At 39.9% G+C, this 15,381-nt stretch overlaps 1 protein-coding gene across 1 annotated transcript in view; it reads right to left on the reverse strand.

The window, feature by feature from the left end:
* dmxl2 (Dmx-like 2) overlaps positions 1 to 15,100 on the reverse strand; it is a 42,721-nt gene extending 27,621 nt beyond the window's left edge. Inside the window, exons 1-12 of the mRNA XM_007560204.2 lie at positions 14,700 to 15,100; positions 7,244 to 7,369; positions 6,909 to 6,980; positions 6,706 to 6,784; positions 6,356 to 6,500; positions 4,781 to 4,847; positions 4,504 to 4,676; positions 3,252 to 3,432; positions 2,975 to 3,155; positions 2,665 to 2,883; positions 2,297 to 2,568; positions 1,391 to 1,708 (exon numbers count right to left, since the gene is read on the reverse strand). Of these exons, the coding sequence (XP_007560266.1) occupies positions 1,391 to 1,708; positions 2,297 to 2,568; positions 2,665 to 2,883; positions 2,975 to 3,155; positions 3,252 to 3,432; positions 4,504 to 4,676; positions 4,781 to 4,847; positions 6,356 to 6,500; positions 6,706 to 6,784; positions 6,909 to 6,980; positions 7,244 to 7,369; positions 14,700 to 14,786 (1,920 nt within the window). The 5' untranslated portion in view covers positions 14,787 to 15,100. The remainder of the gene's footprint in view (positions 1 to 1,390; positions 1,709 to 2,296; positions 2,569 to 2,664; positions 2,884 to 2,974; positions 3,156 to 3,251; positions 3,433 to 4,503; positions 4,677 to 4,780; positions 4,848 to 6,355; positions 6,501 to 6,705; positions 6,785 to 6,908; positions 6,981 to 7,243; positions 7,370 to 14,699) is intronic.
* Between the last annotated feature and the right edge of the window lie 281 nt (positions 15,101 to 15,381).

Consider the following 15,381-nt stretch of genomic DNA (forward strand, 5'->3'; position numbering starts at 1 on the left):
CAGACATTAGGCTGTTGTTGTTGTGCTATTAGCTAGCTGCTAGCTAACGACTTTGCTAACAAAGCTAGATAACTGAAAAGCTTCTTCCCTGTATCGTTAATGATAGCAGTCATTCTTATGCTCATCGCCTGTCCAAAACCTATCATCTCCATTATGGATATATGTCTGTTAATTTCCTTTGCTGCATAATGTACACTGCATTTATTCTGGCTTTAGGTAAATGTACCTTGAAGGAGAATAGCACTTAAATAAAAGTCCAACAAGGATATTCATTTAGATTTAAAAATAACTCACCCTGAATTACCATGATAGATATAATGTATGTAATAAAAGTTTGTCATTAATGAAGGGGAAAAAACTCAACCCAGACTTTAAGTTTAGGGTCTGGTTCACAGAGTATGAAGTCAAATTTTCCCCCAATTATTCAATGAAAAAATAAACTAACCTCAGTTAAGTAAAATAAAATTGTAATCAAAACTTTAGGAATTGTAATGATTTCTTTTTTAAAAAAAACAAAACCTCTTGTTTAAAAAACTTTTTTTTTAAATTAAATAACTAATTTTTGTCTCGTGAACTTAAAAAGTTATTTGCCAAACATAAACTTTTATTTGCACTCAGAAATCTTTTGTTATGAGTTTAGGTCCTGCCCACGATATCATGTGAAAATCACAGGCAAAACTTTGAGTCACAAACAAAAACTTTGAATAGCAAGAAAATATTTCATGACATGCGCAAAAAAAGTTTGTTTTGCAAAAAAAAAAAAAAATCACTTCATGAGACAAAAATGTGTGATTTTAATTTTTTAAAAAGATTTTTAAGCAAAACTCAGTAGGCTTTTCTCATGGTGACATGCATTAACAATTCAATATTTGCTTTTGTTTTTTTTCTGCAGTTCCACCTTAAAGTTTGATGCAGCTCTGCTTTCCTGAATGGACCATCTTCATCTCCACTGCAGTAGGAAACAGGTAGCTCTTTTTTTATAGATCAGTCCACTAAAAGGTTGCATTGTGCCCTTGTTTATATTTTTAATAGTGTAATTCTGTAAAGACAAAATATGTCTGGTGGTCTGGCTCTGATTTACATATCTTGCTAAATTCCAGGTTTGAATATTGCAATACTTTCCTATAACAAAATAGGAAAGTAACAAAATAGACCTGCAGAAAGAAATTACTAATAAAATATCTTATACATAGTTGTATGCTCTATATAGAGATTTTCCTTAGCTTTGATTGTATATCTCACAGTTTTGTAATTTATCATTGTTTATTAAAGTCTGAAAGCTGTGTGGCTTTAATAGTCTGTCCTATTAATGTGCCTTTTTTTTATTTTATTTGAGCACCTGCCCCTTTAGTGGTCTCTGCACGGCCCTGATGCAAAGTATAAAAGACGTCATTTGAAATTCATGTGAGAAATCACACGCCGATTCCCAGGCTTGTACCTGGTTGAGAGATCCGTCGACGTGCTTCGACACCATCATGACGGCAGGGCTAATGCCAGGGCGAAGTTTTGGTGAGGGAGAGACAGCGGTGGAGCCCAGGCCGGTGGATATGGACGCTGAGCGGGACATCCGCTGGACCATTCTTCCCTGTTCGCCGGTACCAGCGCTCTCGCTCTCAGTCAAAGTGCAGGCGTACATCAGGATGTTTTTACTTAGGGAGTTGGCATCACCTGCAGGAAATGCTACCGGAATGCGCGAGGAGAAGGAGACCTGGCGAAAATTTGGAGGAGGAAAAAAAAAAAATTGTTAATAGTGATTTTTTTCTTTCTATAGCTGTAATAAAATTGATACTTTGTTGTATTTTGTACAGCTGGTTAAAACATAAAATCACAGCAATATGACATGAGGTGATACAAGCTGAATATGGCATTTGCTCATTTTACAAGTGGTGGATACGGAAAAAATCTAGTTATAAGGAATAACTCAAAACAGAAATATAAATAGATTCAATAACTTGACGCTTCAGAATCCGTCAAAATCTGCAGAAGGTCTCTCAAACTGCTCACTAAAACCAGCTGATTAGCTCTTCTGCCTCTTAAATGTCATTGGCTATGAACACTCGAAGCAGAATTTGTTGTATTTTTCTTCACTGTGTTTTTTGTGTGTTTAGATACCCCACAGTGGAAATCCATGCTTTTTGGGGTTTTTTAATGTCACTCTACATTTGTTAACTTTAAAAAAAAAAATACATCTCTGGACAGCATCTTTAACATCTTTTTGCAGTGCTAGTTTCTTAAAATTGATGCTTTTTAGCTATTAACACCTACCTAAATATTCATAGCTAATCTTCTTGCTTACCTGAACTTGTCTGAAAATCCCCTGGTTGAATTCATCCAAGTACTTCACATGCCAAACCAAGAAGGAACCATCAGCGGGGTGTATTGTGAACAACATGTCTGGACTCTTGTTCCACTCTATGGTCAGAGTCTCCATCTTCCTTTCCAGCAGCATGGACGGTAACGGCATGCTGGAGCTGGATCCAGGCGAGGACGCCTTAGTGCTTCCTTGTTCCCCTGAATCCCCCTCCTCTCCGTGCTCCGAGGACGCTTTGTCAGACATCTCATCCAGGTCTAAGAAGACAAAGAAAACGTATGTTTTCTTCACCACTTTATGCGACTTTTAGGATTGCTTAGAAAGTCATTGGAGGAACCGAAAGTGAACCATACCAAAATCAAACTTCATAGGGGATCCCTCGGCGTCTAGAGGCTCGTCAGTAGTCTGGTCCAGGTGATGCTCGGAGAATTTGCGGAGCTGCGACATAAAAAGGTCCATTGATGAAGTGAAACTGAGGTCCTTGTTGTTAAGCCAGTGAACCACAAAGCCTCCACCACCGGTGCTGTCTTCAGGGTTGAATACTGAGGAGTCAGCCAGCGTCGAGGGGATGTCTAGGAAGGAGCAGAGGGAGCGAGAAAGAACCTGTGGTGAAGATGAAAACTCTGCACGGGGGTGAAAACGTCTAAACAACAGGAAACCTACCTGTGTTTGGGTTAATACTGGCAGAGATATGAAAGTGACACAGGGCGTTGGCATGGTGAGCAATGTGGCGGTGAGTGTGAGCGTCTTGTGTGCCCAGCTGAGAGGGCAGCAGGTCGCTGTGGGCCACCAGAGCAGAAGACCGCCGCCGGCCCCGGCGCAACTGTTTCAGGTGGTGGATTGACTAAGCAAGCGGAGTTCAGAAACAAAAACGATGAGAAATGCAGATTCACGAATATCTGTCGCAGTTTTCAAATGAGCGCGCTGAGGCAGAACGCACCTCTAAAGCGTGCTGGATTTTGTCCTTATTTCCTGCCAGACCCGGGAGGCTGGAGCTGAAAGTGTGTGTGTTCTCAGTGATCTGCCCACCCAGCAGGCTGTCTTCTGGTAGTAGGGTCTCTGACCATAACCTGCACACACCGTCCTCGCAGGACGTGAGCAAGACGTTGCAGACCGTTCCCCTAAAAATCAGAAGCAAATCACACGTTCGAGATTCATTCACCGAAACTTTCTGAGCCGCTTTCGAGATGCAAAGATGTCAAGACAATCGTTGTAAACCCAGACAGAGAGTCATATCTTATCAATATGACTGTCGGCCCTGGTGTTTAAAATATCCCTGGTCTCCAAACGATTAAGTCCAGTTTCCAATCAAAAATACTTTGACTGATGAAGCCTTTACAGCATATTTTTGCACCAGGCAAATATTCCCTGAAACACAGATCTGTTGTTTTTTTTTATATTATTATTACTTTTAGCAGTATTTCTGCAGAATTCCTGCAAGACATTACACTAGAAATATGTTTTTTTGGGCGAGCGGATTAATTGTGATCAAACCTTGGATTAGATAAAAACTTCATTAATATCTGAAAATATATATACATATTTTCAATTGTCAAACAAATCAATGCGGGAAGCATCTCATCTGCAACACAGTCTGATCAAGCTCTACAGAATGTCTTTTCTTCTGCCGGAGCTATTTAAAGCTAGCCCTGAATTATCCTGGGATTCGGATGCCGTCTGAAACACAACACCCTGAGAGACACTTTGGCTATGTTTTCACTTTGGATTTTAGTAGGCCAAGGAAGAAGCGCTATTTTGCTGGTTCAAACAAAATAAGAATGTTTTCTTTTTTCTGCTACCTGATGAAGATTTCCCAGTGGCTTCATGCAATTAGTACTATGTGATTTTTGTAAAACGAGGCACTTTAGTAAATCATCATTAAGCTATGAGGTAGGAATAAATATTTAGTTGTGACTGTTAATTTAGGGTAAGGTCCAGCATGTGTTGGCATGTTCTGTAAAAAGAATCATGCATAAAAAAAATGCACTGATATAGTTTTCAGAACATTATAAATAAATAAAAAAAACCCAGTTTGGTAAAGATCGTAGGGAAAACCGTTAACGTTAACATTTTTTATGACAGTCTGTTTAAAACATGAAACCAGGGATAAAACAGCTGAAAAGATTGCATGCACTGTTCACACTAAAAGAACAAAAAGACATTATTCTGACCAGAATCCTGTCTTTTCTTACTTGGGCATGTATTTGCTGGTCTTCCTCCAGGACATACCAGTGACCGAGCGAGGATGGGCCAAGTAAACAAAGGAAAAGTGAACAGGTGGAGACTTTTTATCAGATGGGTCCTGGACCACCACCGCTGAGCGCCAGGCAGTGGTGGGATACCACACCTTAAGTAAACAGTCATCCTACGCAAACACAGACATCAACACACGGCATCACATGAGACAAACATCACACAGACAATCAGTTTTTGCTCCATTTTTTTTTTTTTTTTAAATGAAAGTCATACCTTCCCAATCGTTGCAAAGTACTCCCCATCAGGAGACCACTTGGCGGTGTGAATGGACGCAGCGGTCCTGCGAAAGAAAAAACAATAAGCACAAACATGTTTGGCTACGTTCACTTTTCAATGGGGAAGACTGCACAAAAACAAAACCAAAGGCATTTTGGAAGTCCAGAGCGCTGCGTCACTGTGAGCTTGCACTTCCCTGTTTCACTGGCTTTCCATGTGTCATCACATACCAATTAGTAACATCGCGTGTGTGTGTTTACACAGCTTTAAGCTAGGTCTGGTGACTGTGGAGTGGCTTACAGCTGGGCATAAAGTCATTTTAAGCAAGTGTTTTCTCACTTTTCGGAGAAAACATAGCCACCAATAACGTTTTACGAGGAAAAGTTATACTTCCGCAAGGTTCAGGGTGTAAAATATAAGTTAATAACTTCATAGAATACAGGGAGGTGACGAAAAAAAAAAATCACTTTGGTTTCGATTTGAACCTGTAAAAGCAAAAACATTTAAAATAACATTTTCCACAGCAAAAATGGACAGTGGTTTTTAGAGAGGAAAAATCATTCTTTATATCATGTGACATTTAAAAACTAAAGGTTAAGGTGCACACACCTTCATAATTTTTTAGTGAAAATCTTGAAAGTATAAAAAAACATTTTAAAAAAATGATCTCTGTATCCGTTTTTTAGTATATAACTCACTTTTCTGAAACAATAAAAAGGCTTTTGAGTCACGGGAAGGCAACGCGGACAATGACGTAATGTCTTCAGTGGCATAATCTGGAAACTTCCACGGAAATCACAGAAGGAACTGAAACCTTTTAACATAATCATTCAAATTGATGTGCAGCCACTTTTTTGGCAAAACAGAAAAAGGGAAGGAGTGAGAACTCTAAGACCATCGAGGCAGGACACGTGGAAGAGCTTTGTGGAAGTGAACACAGCAGAGAGCGCGGATCTCTCCTCACCCAACACAGGCACTCTTCTCTGATGAAAAACCATTTCAACCCCAAGCTAATAACCCAACTGAAACCTTAGACTTAAGTTGAGGAAAAATCCAAATGTGATCCAAGAAAAAACATTACAGCATCAAAATAATTACTTTTAGTTTACTTTGGTTTAATTTTTTCCCCAAATTAAACCAAATGAAGTCTAGAATATCCGAGTGCAGTTTTAACTTCCCTTTCAAACCATTTATGAGAGGAAAATATGGGAGAAAAATAACTGCATACAATCTAAGAGTTTGAGTGTTTTTGACATGTTCTTGAAATACTGTTCACCAGTAGTGCAAATAAAAATGACAGACTCATTGGGAGACATTTGCACAACCAGTAAATGTTTTCTCAGTATAATGTGAACTCTCCTGGTGAATCAATTGGTCTGAGTAGGTACTTTATGATTTTGGACATGGCAGTGAACATAACTGCCATGCTTGGAGACGATTGTATAATTATGATGCATGGATCAACAGATGTGTTGTCAAAAAGACCTTTTGGTGTTTGTTTTACTGCCATTGCCGACAACAGACTCATTTGATGATTTCCGCTTATATGGACAGAAAAAGGCAAACGCTCACTTGCACTGCCAGACACAGTTCCAGTCACTGAGGACAGGGTGGGGTTTGTCCTCCATCATCTGCCCATCCTCCTCTTCTATGAGAGCGTCTGCCAGTGGAGGAGCCCACAGCTGGAGTCGTTCAGTTGCTGCCAGGATACGGTTCCCTGAGGTCACAAAAGCACTTCATTAGCACACCCTACGTCCCACGGCGACTCCCACAGCACACAATGCAGCAGGCATACGGTCATGTTTTCATACCACAGATGTCATTACGGACAAATCGAAGGGGCTAAGGGTGGAAGCTGTGTATAAAAATGTGGATCATTTTATTCTGGGAAAAGGTTAAAAACACAGAAAGCGTATGTATACCTTGCGGGTCCCAGGCCAGGTTGTAGGTGATGGCATCAAGAAAGAACTGTCCTGTCTTTTGCCACTGATAGTTAAGTTGCTATTAGTCGGTAGGAGAGCGAGACACACCATGCAATGTTATTTGCACACAAGTTTAATGAAAATCCACTGAAGGCTGTCTGAAATCACGAAAATCAGTGAAATATGCTGGTGTCTGTACTCACCTTGTGGCGTTTATTGGGATTGATAGAAAGCGGCTCAAAGATGCAGACTGTGTTTCCGTAAGAAGCGGCAATCTAAAAATAAAGAGCCATGTTCATCATCGCAGCATTACTCACCCCATCAGCTCTTATGCACAGTCATTCCCAGAAGACAGAAGGATAGAGAGGGGAGTGAAACAAGAGCGCAGGATAGCAGACAGAGCTTGGGCAGTACAAGACTGGTGCAAACAGGGCTGAATGTTCCTCATTCTGCTCAACATAATTGATAATATCCTCGGTTCTCGCAGACGGACAAAAACTATGTGCGAACAAATCTGAAGGGTGTAATCAACACTTACCCTGCCAAGCTGGTGGGAGCACTCCACACAGCCCACCTGTATGTTTCCATTCTGAGCTCCCGGGATAATCTGAACGCAGTCGAAGTCGCTAGCCAAGATGACTACATCGCATCCTGATCCGTAGGCCTGAAGACGAACGAGATGGACACACAGGAAACAAGGTTGAAAGGTTTTAAATTTCACGCCCGAGATGACATCTTGTACACTAGCTCTTCACAACTGCGTCCACAGTTTGAAGCTTTCAGTTTCGACACAAGCCAATTAAAATTCGGGATACGCAAATGCATGTGTATACAGAAGTAAACCGTCATGTCCTTTAATATGCAAGAAACAAATGCACAGTGTGGGAGGCTCTTGTGCACCTGTCATCGTGACTCACATATCCAGCTGTGCGGTGCAGTTGGTAAATGGAAAATAAAAGCATCTCTGGCTGCAACAAACTATCAGTTTTCCATTAGCAGAAACACGAGCTGTTATAAATATGCAATAAAGTTTGACTAGAGATGATTATTAGAATCCTGTATGCGTATCTGCAGGTCAAAATGAGGCATAAAAGCAACAGATCAACTCCCTTATGTTAATCTAAATCACAATAGTAAAACAGGATGTTGTTCTATTTTTTTGGAAGTAGAGGAGCAAAAATGTAACTTAACGTAAAAATAGTGCTGGGTAAAAAAACTGAAGGGGATATTTGCAAAATTCTACTTAAAAAGAATCATTTGCATCCAACTAAGCAAAAAGAAACAGTGGGAAGGTTTTGCACAAAAACACAGCAGTTGAATAACTAGGGATGAGGATTTCAGCACGATATTTTTCTGGTCTTCATTGTGATAATGGTAACAGTGGCTGAAAAGAGGTTTAAAAAAAATTATCACAAACATTCTTTCAATACTTTTCACTGTGTATGATCAGGGCTCCACAACTGCAAATAGTGCTGTAATAAAACTTAATTTAAATTGCACCGCCAGACTTTACACAATTATGGCAAATCTTCAACTGATATTTATTGATGATTTGGAACCAACCATGAAAATAAAAACAGGCACATTATCTTACAGCGTTTCCTTGGTGTTGTTGTATGTGCCACTTTCCCAATTTAGTTTATAGGAAAAACCTCAGGTGTGCAAGAACCTGCTTTTGCTTCGAAATGTTTTATGTATTTCGCAAATGACCAGATTGATTGTAATCAATAGAACCCAGGGTATTTTAAAATGCAAGTACTAAAAACATTAAAAAACCTTGCACAGGCATTTCTTTCAAAGTCTGTAACCCTATTGTTAATTCCTAAAGAGACATGCAAAGCAGCATGCTTCAACACGCTCAAACATCTCGCTACATATGTTGAGGGACAACTGGTCCTTACAGAGGATAGCTGCAGGGCATCTGCTGTCCAGATGAAACACCGAGGCTTCCATAGTTTTAACTGTCTTGCAGGGAAGCAGTGTTTTTCCCTATTCGTACTTCTTCTTCTAAGCATCCTTGAAAGACTCTCACTTGATTTTACCGTCTTTGAAAAGAAAATCACAAACGTGGCTCTATTTCGACATTAAAAATATCGTGAATTACTGCATACTAATGTTGACTGAAGGGTTGATTATAGGTTATTTCCTGCAACAGCTGATTTTGTAAGGCAAGGTGAAAAAGAGAGAGAAACATTCTCAAAGGAACAACAGAAGAATAATTACTGCAGCATTCTTATTTATCGTTAAAGAAAACCAAAACTCCAACAGACCTAATTAATATTAAACACATTGCTGCAGTTATATAACATCGCCGATAACCCACACACATTGCAGAATTCAAAAGTAACCATCTGCTCAAATAAATACAGCACCGGCTTATATCCCAGCAGGCTCAGTGGGACGACCTGTATTTGGATTTGGAGCATGAACGGAGAGGTAAATTGATCTGAGAGCAGTTAGAGCTGTCAGCTAGCGTGCAATAGTAGAATGGCAGAGATGATAACAGCACCTGGTAGACAGGCAAGCCTGGCCTCGCAAGCAATAGCGCGGCCAAGATGACGACTCGTGTCTTTCATTATTCAGGAGAACAGGAGGAGAAGCTGAGAACTGCTGGGTCACGGAGCGGCACAACGCCACAGCCAGTGGGTGAAGTTAACACTGGAGACCGCTGCTGGCTCATGTTTGGACCTCGCTAAGATTTAGGTTGTAGGCTGTAGAAAGTGCTAAGGCAGCTGCAGCGGCTGCTTTACTATTACTGCAGCATTTCCACCTGCACATTACAGCAGAAATTAAAAGCAGTCACCGTCACGCACCGTCTAGGACTGCTTTGCACCTCTCTCTCTTAGTCACACACACACACACACACGCATAATATGAGAGCTCACTCTACCCAGTCTGTCGGCAGCACACCTCACACCTTGGACGCGTTGAGCCTCGGTGTGCTTGCATCGTTTCTCTCTTCCCACAAAAGAAGACGTGTTAAAAATATTCAAAGTTTAAACATTGCTTTGGGATCACGAGGCAATTTAAAATTTGGTCCTATTCAAAAGTTAATTTTATTGTTACACAATGATATAGAGATTCAGGATTGTACTTTAAAAGACAATGTGGCCCACACAACTAAAACTCTTCAACAACAGAGTTTTATATTTCCTAAATTCTGTGGCACGCGAGTCATTGCCTTGATCTGAAACAAAAAAGCATTTTAGCACATCATGTGACTGCCGGTTTCTGTGGAAAAGAAGTACACGTGTTAAAGTGGGAAACAGCAATAAGGGGAAGACTTAAACGTCAAAAGTAAAATGAGAAATCATTAGAACATTATTTTATAATCATCTTCCTTTTTCCGGAGAAAATACAAATCAACAATTTGCAGGTTTTTACTGAAAGATGTTCTTAAATAAAAGCTGTTTATAATTGTCAGTAAACTGACAGTAGGGTCTTAAGTAAAAACAATAATGTATCTGAAAGCAGTTCACTGAGAAACTAAGGTCCTATTATTAGCATGTATTAAAGGTTTTTTTTTTTATCAGAACAACAACCTACTTTGTAAACCTGGACCAGACCATTTCCTACTCATGTACCTTTGCATTTCTGCTCATTGTTTCTTGGTAAGTACTCTGAAGAATTGTGAAGATACATTTCCACAGCAATGCTCAAATAAAATAAAATGAAATCTAACTATCCAGATATTTTTCTGAGGATTTTATATTACGCTCCTTTTACATTTTGAGCAGTTCTGTTTCTCGTTTGGGCCGCATTTTAGAAAAAAAAAAGACAGATTAATCAATGGACAATGCAACAGATAATACTGACGTATTTACAGAAAGATTCATTTTCTATTTTATATATTTAGAGATTATGGAACTGATTGACAGATGTTTTTATTTTCCAAATGAACTAAGCTGAAATTCCGACATCTTTTGAAAACCTCGTCCAATCAAAACACTGTAAAGCTAGAAAAGCTAAGTATTTGATCCAAGAAAAGATTAGATCAAATAATCTAATTTGATTGAATTAGATGAAATTACATAATATTTGCAGTCATTGATCAGATTAGATCAATGACTGCTTTTTTTGATCAGACTGCTTTTGATCGTTCCCCTGAATCCAGGCAGCATAAACCATTCAGTGGTTTATTTAGTGCAATGCAAATGCAGCAAAATCCCCAAAGTTGTTTGACATAAAAGCATTATCTAGCAAGAATACAACTGGATATGGTGTAACAATAAGCAGAGCCTCAAAACAGGGAACTGCACTTTAAAACGTCATGATAAAATAAACAATTTAAAAAATCTGAGGTTTTTAGAGGTTATTCTAATTTTGTACTTTCAGCAGCACTGTCTGAAAAAAACCCCAGTGCTCTAAGAAAATCAACAGCATACGTTAGATTTATTTTTATTTTTTTTTACCTACTTTAGATTTCTTCCCGTATCACTTTTGAAAGCAAAGTCAGCAAACTGCGGACTTTTGAAAGATAGCAAAGGTAAACTGTCACAGGACAAACATGAAGCTGCTTTTAACTGTGTGTGTGTGTTTTCAACAAAAGGAGCAAAAGCAGTCATGTGCTTTGATGGAAACAGATAAGAGGAAGGAGAATGATAAAACACTTCTGCCTTCATACATCAAAAACTGACACATTTTCCACAACCACAGCTGCTAGTATCAAGTGTGAGATCCATGTTTGTCTCAGCTAGCATGTTTAGAGGGTAACATTTTGACTATAGTTTATCAGTTGTTGACCCGTCGTAAACTGTGATGGTTCTGTCAGCTTAGGCACAGTTTATCCATATAACCTGTACTCTGACCCTCTGTGTGCAGTTATACTTTTGGGGCCTTTGCTATTGTGTCACATGACAGCAAACAAAACAGATGCTTATAACGAGAAAACTGCACGAGATCCAGGTCGTGCTCGGTGCCTCTCCGTCAGGCTTTCACCTTTGAATTCTGGTTACAGTTTAAATTCACACGAGAGAAAATTCCTTAGAGAAATAAAACGTTGTACATCTTGCCCAAAATTCTTTGCCTTTTTTTTTTTTTTTTTTTTCCAATTTGGTGGGTTATTCCTGTAAATCAAGTAAGAAAAAAAGCAGACATAAACCTTAAAAAAATAAAAATAAAATTCAGCCATTATTCAGTCTGCACAGTCATACGGGGTAAATGTACACATAGAGTCTGCAGAGCTGACTAGGCTTTCACCATTAAACATAAAGAGCTCTGCACCTGCTCCCAGACACTATTTAACATTTTCCGTCATAACAATAATCCTACAAACGGCACATTTAACAGTGGCCTCTTTGTTCAGCCAACTACAAGACTCCGCGCACACACAGACACTCCACAAAGTGCGACATTGAGGTGAAAAACAAGAATCCTCAGCCATAATTACTGCCAGATAAAGTGTATTTTGTCTGCATTTTTGATTCGTTTTGGTGATTTCTATTTAGGCAATAGGCAAGTCCTTGTAAAATGTCCTAGACTTACAAAAGCCCCGTAATGACTCAAAACACAATTTAATTTAGTTTAATAATAATAATAAAAAGAGGCTTTCAGTAGTCTTGTTGATTACAGTTCTTCAACAAACAGTCCAATTAATTCAACAGAGAAACAGAATCGGACAATTTCTGATGCGTCCCGTTCAGTTCTGTTCAGTGATGGACAAATGTTGAGAATTTGATTTTTGTTTTCCTCCTATTCATTACATGAGTCAAAGCTAAAAACTCCTATAATTTTCGGGTCACACAGATTTCCATCAATCATACAGATAGATTGGCTTATTAGGTCCAAACCACAGCTCCAACAGCAGCCAATCTTGCTCAAACAAATTAGATAATCCAAACAACTCTGGTGTGAAAGTGCCATTAGTCTGCACCAAAACCAAGCATATCTGCAAAAAAAAAAAGCAAGTTCATAAAACCAGTCTCACTTTCTATCTTTATTTATTTATTTGTTTTACATCATTGTAGGGAAAACTTGTGTTAAAATGCTGGTTAAAAATTAGCCAGCATTATATTTTCTGATATCTATTTTTTCCTCAGTTACTAATGTAAAAGGCCTTTAGCTAGTCTGGAGGCAGACTCTAAAAAAAAAAACATAAACACCATCTAACAGGTCAGACAAGGTTCACTGTCGGTGTTACTTTAAGGAAATCTCTTATCGTATCCAAGAATAAATCTAACCATGAATCGCTGGTCAACGTAAGCTATGCATTTGTGTGTGTGTTTTGTCAGGGTCAAGCCTAGGAGCCTTAGGGGTCAGTGTGAGCGTAAACGCATTGGACATGATGTCTAGTGCTCTTCAAATAACCCTCTCAAACACAGAAAGAAAAACACCAGACATAGAAATCAGGGCCCTGTAGCGACTACCAAGGCTTTAGCTTTACAACCATGCCTGTCCTTTGCTGTTGAGCAGATATGACCGCGGATTCAACATCCGCCTGTTTACATTTGAACTGCCTTCATCTGGAAACCGGGTCTAGGGCAAGGATGGAGAAGACCCTGCCATAGTTTAACAATATTTGTCTTGTATTGTCCAGCAGATTGGGGGAAAATCAGAAAAAGAAGAGGAAAAGCGATCCATCTGCATGTTTTGATGTTAAAAGATGTTATAAATAACACCATAAGCAACGTGTTTCAGGAACAGGCCCACAGAGTTTCGTTTTTGTTTGCTGTTGTGCTTGAAAGCTGCTGAAGAATTTCTAACACACATTCAGCAGATTCAAGTCATGCAAACTGGCACAACACAGGCTACCTTCAATACTTCATACGGATCATTTAGCAAAACTGTATTTCAGGATATTGTGTTCTCCTAATCAAGGTTCTGTTGTTTTTTTTCCCCCCTTACAAGATGTTCGATAAGCCTCGTGCAGGCATTCATAACCCAGCTGACTCAAGAATTCCTCCATTTTGTTATTTACATTCCTTATCTCAATGCTTTGCCTGGACCAATCCACTTAATGCCAACAAGTAGGAGCACGTTGCATACCAGAGACTGTAGATTTTTGCCATCACCCACTGCACAAAATGGAATATTGATTTGGCTTCTCTGTGCTATCTACTTGAGGCACACAGTAATTTTGGGAAGCTGCCAGACCACAGACTGACACATTGATTTTTACAACCCAAAGGGGTCAACAAATCACAAACACAGATTTTTTTTGTGTGTGTGTGTGTTCCTTGTTTAATCAGCATGTTTATAAACAGGTTACTGAATGACTGCTGTCCTACACCAGCATCTAAAATACAAATAACTCATATTTTTTCGGTAATATTCGTCTATATTCTGAGTCCTGCGTGTGAAAATTGTGGTAGACAGTGTTGGGTTAAAATGTACAACATTCTGAATCTGAACAACAAACAGTGCCAGTCAGGCTTTTTTAGCGCATGTATCCATATATGGCTCTCTACGTCATGGCAGGCGCAGCTGATGCCGGGATGACAGCGAGCGAAGGATCCGTGAGGAGGATTTAACGCCAAATGGTAGCGAGCTTAGCCTGTGCAACGACCACATACAAGAATATACAATGCCTAAACGCTATTCTGGTCTCGGGGAAATTGCACCGCCCAGCTTCATTATTTAGTCGGAGTTGGTCCCGTAGTAAATATGTTTCCTCAATAACCTTATGGCTGCGCAAAAACAGGGATTCCCTTGCGGTAATTCTAACGTTTTAAGATGCAGCTAAAGGTCACCTGAGTGCCTGGGTTGCTCAATGCGATAACATGTCACTCGCAGCATATTTAGCTTATCAATGACGGCCGTGGGAGTAAATCAGAAAGAGGACGTGATTAGGATGCTACTTGTAGTCTGGACTCTGGGAATATGTCGGTGCGGCTCTTCTGCTAAGGTAACCCGGCTAGCTGGTGCTTTAGCTCGCTCGCCAGCCGCGTCTGCGGTGGACGTAAGCGTCAGCTGGCGAACTGTCCCAGCTAGCTAGTCAGTGGTTAGCCCGAACCGCTGTCATTTTGTGCAAACAGCAATAAAATTCAAAGCCTCACCGTGAAGGGAATGTCATTAACGCTCCCCACCGAGTAGCAACAATCCCCAGGGTTCACCGCCCCCGTCAGCACCTGGTGCAGATGCATTTTCCTTCTATTTTAGCAGCAGATGTGTTCTTTAATTATTTATAACGAGTCCACCCTTTCGGCTTCTCCATCTAGCAACGACTGGGAATTCCATCAGTAATGTTAGCGTTGTCCTTGGTCTGACAGTGGCGTCTTTTTCTCCACAGACAGTCGGCTTCAGGAGGTATTAGAGTCCGTTTTCATGTGACTTCATCGGCTCCCGACATCTGTTTTAAAAACAAAAAACGAGGCGTCCGTAGCCCCTCGCAGACAACACCATCCTCACGATTGATCGTGAGAGCCAAGGCAGCAGGATCTCTGCAACGATCCTGACATGCGCGGTCCCGACGTTGTCAAGGCACGACTGAATGGCCATAGATCTGTGCCGTCTAGATAGGGAAATGGGAATTAATGGATAACGCAGGCAAATTACGTGTATGAATCCCTCAATAATATCCTGTTATTGTGTCTACGAGAGAACGAAGCTTAAATAAATAAGTTTCAATATAGTTTTAAGCTCGTCCTGTTTCCCTTTACAGCTCTTCTATAATTGTTGCTCTATACAGTTCGTGGAACTGAGGATATTGATCATATGAGGCAAAAAAAAGTGAGTATT

This window comes from Poecilia formosa, unplaced genomic scaffold (genome assembly GCF_000485575.1).
Source record: "Poecilia formosa unplaced genomic scaffold, Poecilia_formosa-5.1.2 Scaffold113, whole genome shotgun sequence".
NCBI lineage: Eukaryota > Metazoa > Chordata > Actinopteri > Cyprinodontiformes > Poeciliidae > Poecilia > Poecilia formosa.